Below are 12385 nucleotides of genomic sequence, written 5' to 3'. Positions count from 1 at the left end.
CTTGATCCTATTCCATCTCATCTCCTTCAAGCCATTTCTCCTGTAGTTGTACCTGCACTCACTCACATCATTAACATATCCCTTCACACTGGTGTTTTTCCCTCAACATTTAGAAAGGCTCGTATAACCCCACTAATTAAGAAACCCACCTTTAACCCATCTCTTTTAGAGAAATACAGACCGGTTTCACTTCTTACATTCATTGCAACAACCAGTCTACCAGTCTGGTTTCAGAAGTGGACATTCAACCGAGACTGCCTTGCTCTCAGTTGTTGAAGCACTAAGACTGTATTCGCAATCTTTCAAATCTAAAATACGTATCTTGGAGAGGTGAGGTGTCCAAGTCGCAACATGTAACTACTGGGGTGCCTCAGGGCTCAGTTCATGAACCAGTTCAGTTATTCTCTTCTCTGTCTACATGGCATCACTAGGTTCTGTCATTCAGAAACATGGCTTTTCATATCACTGCTGATGATCTGATGATAGCTGCTTGCATCTCAGCTTGTCTAACATACATTTCTTGCTGGATGAAGGACCATCACCTTCAACTCAACCTTGCCAAGACAGAACTGCTTGTGGTTCCATCAAACCCATCGTTTCATCACAATTTCACCATCCAGTTAGGCACATCAACCATAACTCCTTCAAAAACAGCCAGAAACCTTGGAGTTATGATTGATGATCAGCTGACTTTCTCAGACCACATTGCTAAAACTGCCCGGTCCTGCAGATTTGCTTTATTCAACATCAAGAAGATCAGGCCCTTTCTTTCGGAAAATACTTCACAACAAGCTCTTGTTCTGTCCAGGCTGGACTATTGCAATGCTCTCTTAGCAGGTCTTCCAGCCAGTTCTATCAAACCTTTACAATGAATCCAGAACGCAGTAGCAAGATACATTTTTAATAAGCCGAAAAGAGTGCACATCACACCTCTGTTTATCAATTTGCACTGGTTACCAATAGCTGCTCGCATAAAATTCAAGGCATTAATGTTTGCCTAAAAAAACCACCACTGGCTCTGCACCCCTTTACCTAAATTCATTACTTCAGACTTATGTGCCCTCTAGAAGCTTGCGTTCTGCAAGTGAACAACGCTTTATTGTAAAAATCACTTTCACAGACTAGATTTAAATGTTCCCTCCTGGTGGAATGACCTGCCCAACTCAATCCGAGCAGCTGAGTCCTTAGCCATATTCCAGAATCTCTTTCATCTTTATTTGACCCTCTAATATTATATAATTTAAAAAAAAACTTGCTACGTGTACTGCATTAAGCAAACTGAGAGTTGTTATAGCACTTGAATATCATTGCTCTTTTGTTGATTTTGATTGCTTCCATTGTCCTCATTTGTAAGTCGCTTTGGATAAAAGCGTCTGCTAAATGACTAAATGTAATGTAAATGTAACAAGGATTTGAATGACTCATTCCAGTTATTTTGCTACACTGACTTGACCTCAAAATAATGAGAGCTGCAAACAAGTTAATAGTGTCTGCTAATTTTTTGTTCACAAGTGTAACTTGAGAGACCACAACCCTTCCTTCCTGACCCCCTGTCTTGGATGAATCTCTGGAAAAGAAACAATAGCTTTCCTTGGAAATGTATTCATAGTACATTAAAGGGGTCATATGATGCGATTTTAATTTTTCCTTTCTCTTTGGAGTGTTACAAGCTCTTGGTGCATAAAGAAGATCTGTAAAGTTGCAAAGACTAAAGTCTAAAATCCAACGAGATATTCTTTATAAAAGTTAAGAGTCAGCCACGCCTACCTAAAACATGTATATGTCACTATGTGGGAAGATTTGCATAACACTGCCCAAATGTTCACGCAAAGAAAGAAGGCGTAACTTTTATTCTCACTGTAGTATTGTTGTTGCTACTGCCGCCATGTCGTGAAGGCGCTGTATGTTTCGTTGTGAACGCGAAACTACTTTGTTTGGCCTTCCAAAAGAGGACGATATCCGCTTCGTCATGCCTGGAGCTGATCCGTGCTGGTCGCTGAGGAAATACATCAACTTCGCGCTGTGGATCGCCGGATCGGCTTTCACCGTGGACGAAGCGGAGTCCAGCCCGGGATCGTCACATGTGGTTGCTGCAAGCCCGTCGGACGCTCCTTCGTCGAATCCACCGGCCGTGCCATTCTCAAGCCCACTCGCCTCCGCTCCTCAAGCCTGCCCGCCACCACTCACTCTAATTGCCGGCCTCCGCTCACTCTAGCCCACCGTGTGTTTCGTAGTGAAAGCGAAACTACTTTGTTTGGTCTTCCAAAAGAAGACACAACTAGAAATCAGTGGTTAAGTTGTATTTACAACACGTTTACAACCAAATATTCAGATGTGTCCAGCGCATTTTATGGAGGACTGTTTCCTGATCATGTGAGAGTAGACTACTATGCCGGCTGTTCTGACTCACAGACTGTAAGCAAGTTTTTTATATTTAAAGAATTTGCCACTGACGATTCAAACGCGAGTTTTGAGCAGTGTAGAGTAGCACTTGTTGTTTGTCATTTCTCCTGTTCATAAATGCAGCCATGGTTCTATGTTTGTGCGATGCAACGCAACGCGTAAAAAGACAGTATAAGTAATTATAATCCATAATTATGTTCCCACTGGATGCAACAAATGCCTATAATGGGTTTTAATGTGTTTGTCTCGTCACTCCGGCCGGACAGGGCATCACAATACGGTAAGGGGTGTAACATTCACATGCTTGAGGTATTCAGCCAATCACAACGCACTGGATAGCTGGCCAATCAGAGCACACCTCGCTTTTCAGACTGATGAGCTTTGTAAAAATCGACGCGTTTCAGAAAGGCGGGGCATAGAGGAGAAACAATAATGTACAGTATGTGGAAAATAATGTGTTTTTTGAACCTTAAACCGCGTAAACATTTCATTACACCAAATAATGTTCTTTTTAGCAACATCATATGACCCTTTTAACAATGTAGTGGATGTCTGTCAAGTGGTCACATCTCATACCACACATCTTTGCTTGATCATTTTAAGCATTGCTTATTACAGTTTGACACTTAGAGGGTGTTTGTATTTTCTCCTCCTGTCATGGAGAATTATGTTCCTGCAGTGCAGAAGCACAAAGCAAATGATCAGGACACAAAACACTGTAAAAGGTCAGTTTATTCCAGTATTTTGAAATGTTTTTGCTGGTTTCCTTTTTAAGGAAACATTCTAATGTGTTGAAACATAGACTATGTACATGAATAATGGTATGATCCAGACATGCATTCCAGTTGTCATACAAAAACATTTATACATACAGTACGCACTGCATAGGAGGCATCCCGTCTATTACTTTTTAATCAACACATCTTTTTACAAACTGAACAGTTTCTCATCAACATGAATAAGAATCAGAGCTGACGAGTGATTTTTTCAAAGCTTTGCCAAGATTGCGTTTGATGGGGAAAGAAAAAAAAACATGAGAATGGTTTTCATTAAAATAGCATACTCCTCTCAATGAACAGTGTGAATGTGCATACTCGGTATGAGTGGTCTGCTTGTTTCCTACTTTGCAGTAAGTGTCATGAAACCCGTTTCAGCATTTAATTGGTCAATTTGAGTCGCATGACAATGATTATCTCTGCTACAGTTCAATCATTATTGTTGCATACTGAGTACTATAGCGTATTATTAAAACAGTAGCATACAGTATGCAGTCTATATCATGTAGCAGGCGACCTACTTCAGGAGTTCTGCAAGTGTTAACAGTGGTAGTGCACGAGTGACAGATGGCTAATTTGGAAATGGTGTCATAAATATTGAAGCTAAACAGATAGAAACAGCTAAATTAGAGGGTGTGACTGAATGAAACCAATACAGAATCATTTTGTTAACAGAACCTGTAACCTGTAGAAAACTTTTTTCATTCTTGGCTGAGATTGTGTCAAGGAGGCAATAAGCCGGTCACCAATCCATCCATCACAAAGCTCTGGCACTGAACCAGATGTAGCCTATCTGCTATGCTGTGTGGAGCATGATAGGGGAGTGAGACGTTACTCATCATTGTAAATCTGGGTCCTAAAACTCCCTTTTCAAAGAAAAGTTGTCAACAGCTGCTTCTACTGCCAGTTGAGCATACTGTGACTTTTTCAAAGGCATAAATCAATGAAAGACATTTTCTCTTCAAAACACCATGAGGCAGTCTAACTTTCAAGTGTTGGAAGTCGTTACTTTTTTTTACTGTTTTTTCACAGGAATACATGGTGAAGTGTTCGACCTACAATACTTACATGCACACCATAAAGTGGCTTAGGACATAACAGCATTCCTGTTTACATGCACCTTCCACTTGTGTGGAGCAGAGCAAGCATTTTCAACTCATTCCTATGGAAGTAAAGCCTCACATTCACCCGGTAAATTGTGGGATTGACAAAAAGTGTTGAGAGTGGCAGAGAGCATCAAAAAGGTTTTCTGTGCAAATATCAAGCGGCGATTAAATTGTCCATGCACTGAAATGTATCAACTTACAACATTCATTACTGTTTTATGGTGTTTGTCTACTAAAAGTATTTGTCTGAAAGACGTTTCATCAGCTGAACAGTCAGTATGTTGTTAAATGTGCATCAAAGACTGACACAGAAGAGAAGAATTGTTGAATAAAGTCGTTATTTTTGTGTTGTTTGTGCGCAAAAAGTATTCTCGTATCTTATAAGCTACGTATACGGTTAAAATCACAGCCACATTTTAACAATGTCCTGACTACCTTTCTGGGTCTTGAACGTAGTTCCTATCTATGCAGGGACAGAAAGCTCTCGGATTTCATCAAAAATATCTTAATTTGTGTTCTGAAGATGAACAGAGGTCTTATGGGTTTGGAACGACATGAGGATGAGTAAATAATGTCAGAATTTTCATTTTTGGGTGATTATTCCTTCAGCACAACCCATTGAATGCACGGAAGCTCTATCCCTCACAACCTTGTTTTCATTCGGGTTAAAAATTAAATATGGATCTATCCTGACTAGAGTCTAATAAAGAAAAGTAAATGTGTGGAGAAAGCAGTTGCTGATGCAGCACATGTACAGTCTATCTATGCACTAAACAGGACATGTAAATGTGAACACTGATTTCGCTTTTGTTCTTCTAAAAATAGCTTCCTCACAATAACCGGCTTTCTGGTGTGCATGTAAACGCAGTGTCATACAGAAATTGGCTGCAAGCAAATTCCAAAGCTACAACCCGTTAAGATGGCTGCCCCAATTTCCATGTTTGGAAATTATTTTAAAACAAGAATTTCTGAACAGTATTGCTGATTTTTGGACAATACAGTTAATGTATTTCAGAGGTTGATAAAGAAGTAAATAGAACTCAAAGAAATAAATAAAACATACAAAAGTACATAAAGGTAAATAAATAAATTCCCTGATAAAACAAAGTTAAACTATTTGTACGTATTTAAACATTTCTATAAACCTTCTCAGTTTACTGTGGTGAATGAACTGCTTTCACATCAATCCTTTACTTAACATAATTAAATTGTACAAATACCAAAGACTCTTCTGATTTGTTTTTCCAAGAAAGAATCTTTCGCTGATTATGAATTAATCAAACAATCAAATGCCCATCTTTACTTAATGGACTGTTCTTACTCTGTAATTATAATTAGGTTTTGCAAATGTTTTTAAATGACCTATTTTTAGTGCTGAAACTTTACGTTCATGCCCAGACCTGCATAACAAACAAAATTTTAGCACAATGCAATTACGTACACTGGCACGTGTGAAACTTTATGATGTTGTGATTTCCTGGCACACGCAGGCTGTGAGAACTAAAGCACTAAAATACAAGCTGTGAGATCGGCATGTATGTAAAAGAACACAAAAAATCCTTTGTCTTGTGTGGGCACGTGAGCAGTGTCTTCACTGTTAAAACCGTCCAGGCATGCAGAAAGATATGATTACTTTCTAATGCACTGCCAGTGACTCACCTGACAACAATACATCAACATTTATGGCAACACCTTTGTCTGTCCTTTCCAGATGTCCTCGGTGCTGGTCTGGTTGTTATTACATGCACATCAGTACTGTCTCTGCCCCACTTATTTCTTCAAAGAGACAGGAAACAACAGTCAGAATGTAACAAGATGTTAGACAGCTCTTAGTGACTTCATACAGGAGAGGGCTGGAGTGACATTGATTGATATAACATCTACCCTCTGGTCCAGAATCAGCCAGATAGCTGCGGGCTTTTCTCCTGTCCTCGCCCGTTGGGGGCTCACTGGTCCAAGAGAAGAGTGAACATGAGACAGATGAGAAGGAGATACAAATGATAGGAGACAGAGGTGTCCAGCATTGAGGTGAGAGTCGGCATTACCAGTTGTGGAACAGAAACAGGTATTTCCCCTCAGAATGAAATGTGTGGCTTTAAGAATGACAGTTTCCTCATATAGGGCACAATATTGGAGCTTTAAAATGTCTAGACCCCTCCATAGAGGCTTATAAGAGGTAGGGGAACCCGGACTGTTCACCACAGTTGTAAAGGTTGAAGGGTCGTGACCTCCCCATAGTAGGTCAAAGATCAGCATTGAGAGTGAGGAGTAAGGATGAGGTGGTAAGGCAGGGTAAAGGGATGCTAGTGGACATCCCATGACCCAGCGATGCTACATGGTAGAAAGTTGGTTGGGTTTTGATGATGGAAGTTCCAGCAGTGCCTGTACAGTGACACCAACCTTTACCAGACCTCGCTCCTCCAGGATGTGATGCGGCAAACACAACTTGTCCTGTTCATAAACATAAGTAAATGTAAGCATAAATATAGATCAATGGCAGATATTATAAATCTATAATACCCCATTAAAAAAGATAATGGTAAAACAAACCATTATAATATACTACTGTTCAAACGCTTGGGGTTGGTAATATTTATTAATATTTTTGAAAGAAGTCTCTTATGCTCACCAAGGCTGTATTTATTTTATCAAAACTACAGGAAAACAGTAATATTAGCAGCCATTACTCCACCACTGATGTCACATGAACTATTTGAACGATGTCCTTACTACCTTTCCGGGCCATACAAATTTTCAGTTGCATTGCTGTCTATGCAGGGTCAGAGAGCTCGGATTTCATCAAAAATATGTTAATTTGAGTTCCGAAGATGAATGAAGGTCTTACGGGTTTGGAATGACATGAGGGTGAGTAATTAATGACATAATTGTAATTTTTGGGTGAACTACCCCTTTAAGAAAAAGCTAGATGATGTTATTGAAAAATATGAATTTGATACTGATTTATCGTCATGCATTTGTACAAGGAAGAAACACTTGATCCTACCTGTGGCACACCAAGCTTTTTACATGCATCCAAGAAATTCTCAACATTTCGCCGACACTTGGCCATACTCAGCTTTGGCTGTTAGAGGGATTGTGGACATAAAATGTAACACCAAACAGAACCACAAAACAACATTCAATTTATGTGCTAGTTTTGAATGCTGAATATTTACTAATGAATGTAAATTAAAGTGCAGAAAATATGATTTCATTTAAAAGGATATCCAAAGACATCTGTATGAAACATTAAATGAAACTTACCACAGCAGGGGATGGTACATGAATGCTAGCTACAGAACGAGGACGAATGTGATTAGCTAGATGGCATAAAACAACACCATCCATCAAAGCAGCACCCACATCATCTGGCAACAACACCTTTAGCCTAGACTCGAGGTTCTGCGAACACACACAAACACTCTGTTTACTTCATTTGATACCAAATAAAAGACAGTTATGTCACATGAACCAAGAATCATCCATTTGCTAAATGTCGAGAGACAATCACCCGGCTATCACACGGGTGGCCCTTCAGCATCAAGGACAGCACAGAGCTGAGGTGGAGGTTATGAATTTGGACATGATTGAAAATCATTAGCAATGACAAGCAAGCACTCTACAGCTTCAGCATCAGTGAATCTCGCACTCACTTCTTACATGGAAAGCTAGTCTATAGACGCCCTATAGATGCATTTTTTAAAAACTTTTGAGCTGCCTAATGCCTACATAGGGAGCTAACGTCGAAGGCAGCATCCTAACTGAAGTGGAACCCTATACAGTAACCGACCTGAAAGCTCTACATAGGCAGCAACTCAAATGGTGTGTCATACAAGTAGCATTCCTCATGCAACATGCACATGTTAAGTGGTTTCAATCTATATATAGTGACTTCAACACCTAATCTTCATTCCTTTCCTCAGAATTGAACAGGAAACTTTTGTTCCTGCCCTGTCTAATAACACTGTACTAATTATTGGCAAATAAATTCTTTAAAAATCCTACAATGTGATTTTCTGGATTTTTTTTCTCATTTTGTCTCTCATAGTTGAGGTATACCTATGATGAAAATTACAGGCCTCTCTCATCTTTTTAAGTGGGAGAACTTGCACAATTGGTGGCTGACTAAATACTTTTTTTCCCCCACTGTATATGTTCCCTTTCTGACACTATGACTCAACAAGTAGAAATAACACTGTTGGTAAAAGCTCCCAGTGGCAAGTAGAAACATAGAGCTACTAATATAGAAAACTGTTGAAAGAAAGCAAGAACGCACTGTTATGACATGTTGACCGACAACATTAACAATAAATTTAAAAAGAACTTTTACCACTATAAACCTCTGGGATAAAATGATCAGGGTCTGACATACCGAGAAACAGAACTTGTTTATCTATGTGTTTAATTAGCTTTACTCGGCTTACCCTAGAGATATGAATCAATCACTTTTCCTTATACTTTGCCAAACATGCCAGATGGGTTACAGTGGAATTCTGACCTGACGCAAGAGTCTGATCTGCTCCATCTCCTCCCTGAGGTGCTCCATCTTTCTCCTCATGGTGAAGCTTGGGTCTGTGGAGCTAAAGTCTTGACGATTTCCACGGGAGAAGGCTGAGTAGTAGATACACAGTCAACATTATTATCATGTTCCTCTTCATTACAAGCTTCCACTTATAAACTAACCTGCCTGATGTTTGAGTCTGGTAAATGGTTAAAATATTTACACTGTTTAAATGTGGTCACTAAGGGCGAGATTTACTAAGGCCTGAGACACTGCACGATTTTAGCAATCCTATAAGATCATTGCATGGATCTAATAAACTTGGCTACGACGTGTGTAGACTGTATGATGATGACACCTATTGACTTACTGACGTCATCAGCATGGGCTAGTGGTAAAAAAAATAGCATGATAAAGACTTAAGCAGTTTTAGGTTTTATGTGTGCTGAAAAAAAGTGGAAGCGGCAAAAGAGGAAGGGATAAGTGTCAGTTCTGTGTTCCTGTGTCTTGTGTTTTCCTCCCCCACGTGTTCCTTGTTCACCATGTGTCCTAGTTTCTCCCATGTTGACTGTGTTGTTTGATTTCTGGTATTCCCTCATTTGTTTCCATGGTTTTTGATTAATTACTCCACCTGTTTCAGTTCTCCCTGATTACGTTCCATGTGTATTTAAGCCCTGTGTTTCCTGAGTCCTGTGTGCTTGTCTTGAACGTCAATCTCCATGTGCTATGTGCATGTTCCCTTGTTATGGATGTAAATAAAGTCTGATTGCTTTGGATCTCCTTAGTCTCCGCGCTCCTTCGTCTCCTCGCAGTAGGCACACAGTGACAGAAGACAGCACCTGTAACAGTAAGCGGTGCTCCTTCTCCCCATGTTTTTGTTTTTTAGTTTTTCGAGTGTGTTTTGTGTTCCAGCCCCGATTCAGAACTTGGAATTGCAATATCCTGCAAATGTGCCCTGTTTAGTAAATCTGGCCCTAAGTTTTGAGGTCTCCCATAATGGTCTTTCAAAGATAAACAATAATTCTGAATGATTAATAATGAAATTGACTTTAGAATAGCTCCATAATCAATATTTTTTTATCAGTTTGTTGTTGCCGCCCTAGTTAAAACGTGCATTAACACACTCTCATATGAAATAACTTCAGATACAGACTTTACCCTCTTTTGTCAAACTGTTTTCAGGCTCTTTTTTTGTTCAGGTCAGAAAATTATTTACTGTATAAAATTACATTAGACTTGGCCATTGACATTGACATGGCCATTAAAAGGCCAAAATGACTGTGACAACGACTCTTCTCATTTCCCTTCCTTTTTCAGAGTACTTAGTACACTGATTGGTACATGTATGTCTTATTGCTATGAGGCTCTATTTACATGAACAACAAACACAGAGAAGCATGTTTTGTCTTGTTCACATCCTTCTGCTGATAAATAAGCATTTTAAAAATATAACTGGCATAAGTGATAAAACGGCAAGCATTTGTGAGACTGATAACATTGCAAAACATGTGGTTTAATGATTGTGTGCAGCAAAATTCTTATTGTATTTCTGTGAGACAGGAAGTACTGGCCTTCCTTGTGCTTTCCACTGAACTGCAATGTCATGAGAAAATAAAAAGAAATGATAAAGAAATACCACTAGCTCAACACCACAGTTCAAGACAATATCTTTCTAATGAAAGGTGATAGAGTATTTCTGAAATGACACAGATCATGAGATTTGAATGCAGTCAATATATGATGTCTGTGGAAACAATATTGTTAATGTAGTTAAGAGCTTCAAAGTTGACTTCAGACATGATGCTTGTTCATTTAAAGCGTGATTGTTAGAAATTGTTGTAAGAGGGTTTTGTCTAACACATCAATACTACTTTCATCACTCATATACACTGAAAAGAAAATGCTCTGCCAAGCCTTGGCAATACCATCACAAAGATGAAAGAAAAAAGACAATTAGTGATGAGAGAAAAGGAAGGGATAACACTTTACCTGATCTGGGTTTCAGGCCAAATACAGTCAGAGTTGTGGTAAAATCACTAGATCGCATTCCCTCCTGTAACAACACCAGGAGACACCGAATGGAATAGAAACACCGCAAACAACTCGTGCTGGATTTGGTAATGGATTCAGTTTCTTCTGACTGAGATGGTCTGTTTTACACAGATGTTTTTCTCTCTCATGAACTTTGTCAATGTAGTATTGTACTTCTACAGAATGCAACAGGGCTATAAATCCAAGCTTCCTGTCTGACCAATAAATTGCCAAGAATTTACAAACCATTTTACAGATTGCATTAACAAAGAGCAAAATCACTAGATCGCATTCCCTCCTGTAACAACACCAGGAGACACCGAATGGAATAGAAACACCGCAAACAACTCGTGCTGGATTTGGTAATGGATTCAGTTTCTTCTGACTGAGATGGTCTGTTTTACACAGATGTTTTTCTCTCTCATGAACTTTGTCAATGTAGTACTTCTACAGAATGCAACAGGGCTATAAATCCAAGCTTCCTGTCTGACCAATAAATTGCCAAGAATTTACAAACCATTTTACAGATTGCATTAACATATTTTAGTTTTAGTTTAGTTTAGTTAAAGATTTTTAGCGGATGAAATACTTAAAGCTGAGCAAAGAACCAGAAAAATACATTTCTGTGGTTGAAATCTTTGATAAAGGATGAAATAAGATCTTATTTGAAAAGAGTGGTAACGAAAGTGGTTAAGAAATATGAAAATGGTTAAGACTATATATGCTTATGCTGCAATTGGTCATAGGGGGTATAGCTAAAACTATGATCTATTCTACAAGATGTGAACAATGGGAGAGCTTAGAAGAGAATTGAGTTTAACCAATCAAATTGAAGAAAACATGCAACCTTGCTATTGTTATGCATTTCTTAACACATAAATGTGTGTAATTTTTTAAAGGGGTCATGAAATGTTGAATCAAAATGTTCTTATTTACACATATACAGTAGGAGGTTCTTCTAAAATAAAAACATATTGCAAGTTTCAGAACTCAAAACTAACTTCCCAGTTTTCTGATTATGCCCAGATTTGGTATAAGAATCCCCTCGACATGCCCCTTAACGTGTCATCAAATTACGAAATCAAGGAGTATGTTCTGAACAACTCATGTCTGTCCAGTGTCCACCAATCACAATAGTGATACTGCTGTTGAATAAAGATGTCCACAATGGTACCTCCAAAACCTCAGCATAGATCAGAGTATTAGAAACGCACGAGTGACTAAAATATAAAGCTTTTGTTTGTTCTTCACAATTTGCAATGGACTGTTTTGGAAATTATTGTAAATATGCTGCCATTTTCTTTTACAACTTTTATTGAAAGATACCGCAGTTAAGTACATTTATTTTTAATCTTACAGTGTTTTTGTAATAAAATGTTAAACCAGTATTTTACGCTATTAAGATACCAAGAGTATCATTGTTTAAGCACTGCTAATAAAATCAGTAAATACCTGCATACATGCAGTGCCTTTAATAATACAACCAGTAACAACAGTACTTTTAAAACTACGGTAACACTTTACTTGAAGGGGTGTGCATAAGACTGACATGACACCTTCATAATCAT

At 38.6% G+C, this 12385-nt stretch overlaps 1 protein-coding gene across 1 annotated transcript in view; it reads right to left on the bottom strand.

Annotated features, from left to right (window-relative positions):
* Nucleotides 1–5377: 5377 nt before the first annotated feature.
* The window catches only part of LOC107548443 (leucine-rich repeat and calponin homology domain-containing protein 2-like), a 59950-nt gene continuing 52942 nt past the window's right edge, over nucleotides 5378–12385 (bottom strand). The window contains exons 16-20 of the mRNA XM_016229113.1: nucleotides 10776–10936; nucleotides 8784–8896; nucleotides 7550–7687; nucleotides 7290–7367; nucleotides 5378–6736 (exon numbers count right to left, since the gene is read on the bottom strand). Of these exons, the coding sequence (XP_016084599.1) occupies nucleotides 6617–6736; nucleotides 7290–7367; nucleotides 7550–7687; nucleotides 8784–8896; nucleotides 10776–10936 (610 nt within the window). The 3' untranslated portion in view covers nucleotides 5378–6616. The remainder of the gene's footprint in view (nucleotides 6737–7289; nucleotides 7368–7549; nucleotides 7688–8783; nucleotides 8897–10775; nucleotides 10937–12385) is intronic.

This window comes from Sinocyclocheilus grahami, unplaced genomic scaffold (genome assembly GCF_001515645.1).
Source record: "Sinocyclocheilus grahami isolate Dianchi unplaced genomic scaffold, SAMN03320097.WGS_v1.1 scaffold348.1, whole genome shotgun sequence".
Lineage (NCBI taxonomy): Eukaryota > Metazoa > Chordata > Actinopteri > Cypriniformes > Cyprinidae > Sinocyclocheilus > Sinocyclocheilus grahami.
Note: the sequence above shows the minus strand (reverse complement) of the source record. Positions and strands in the feature narration are given on the sequence as shown.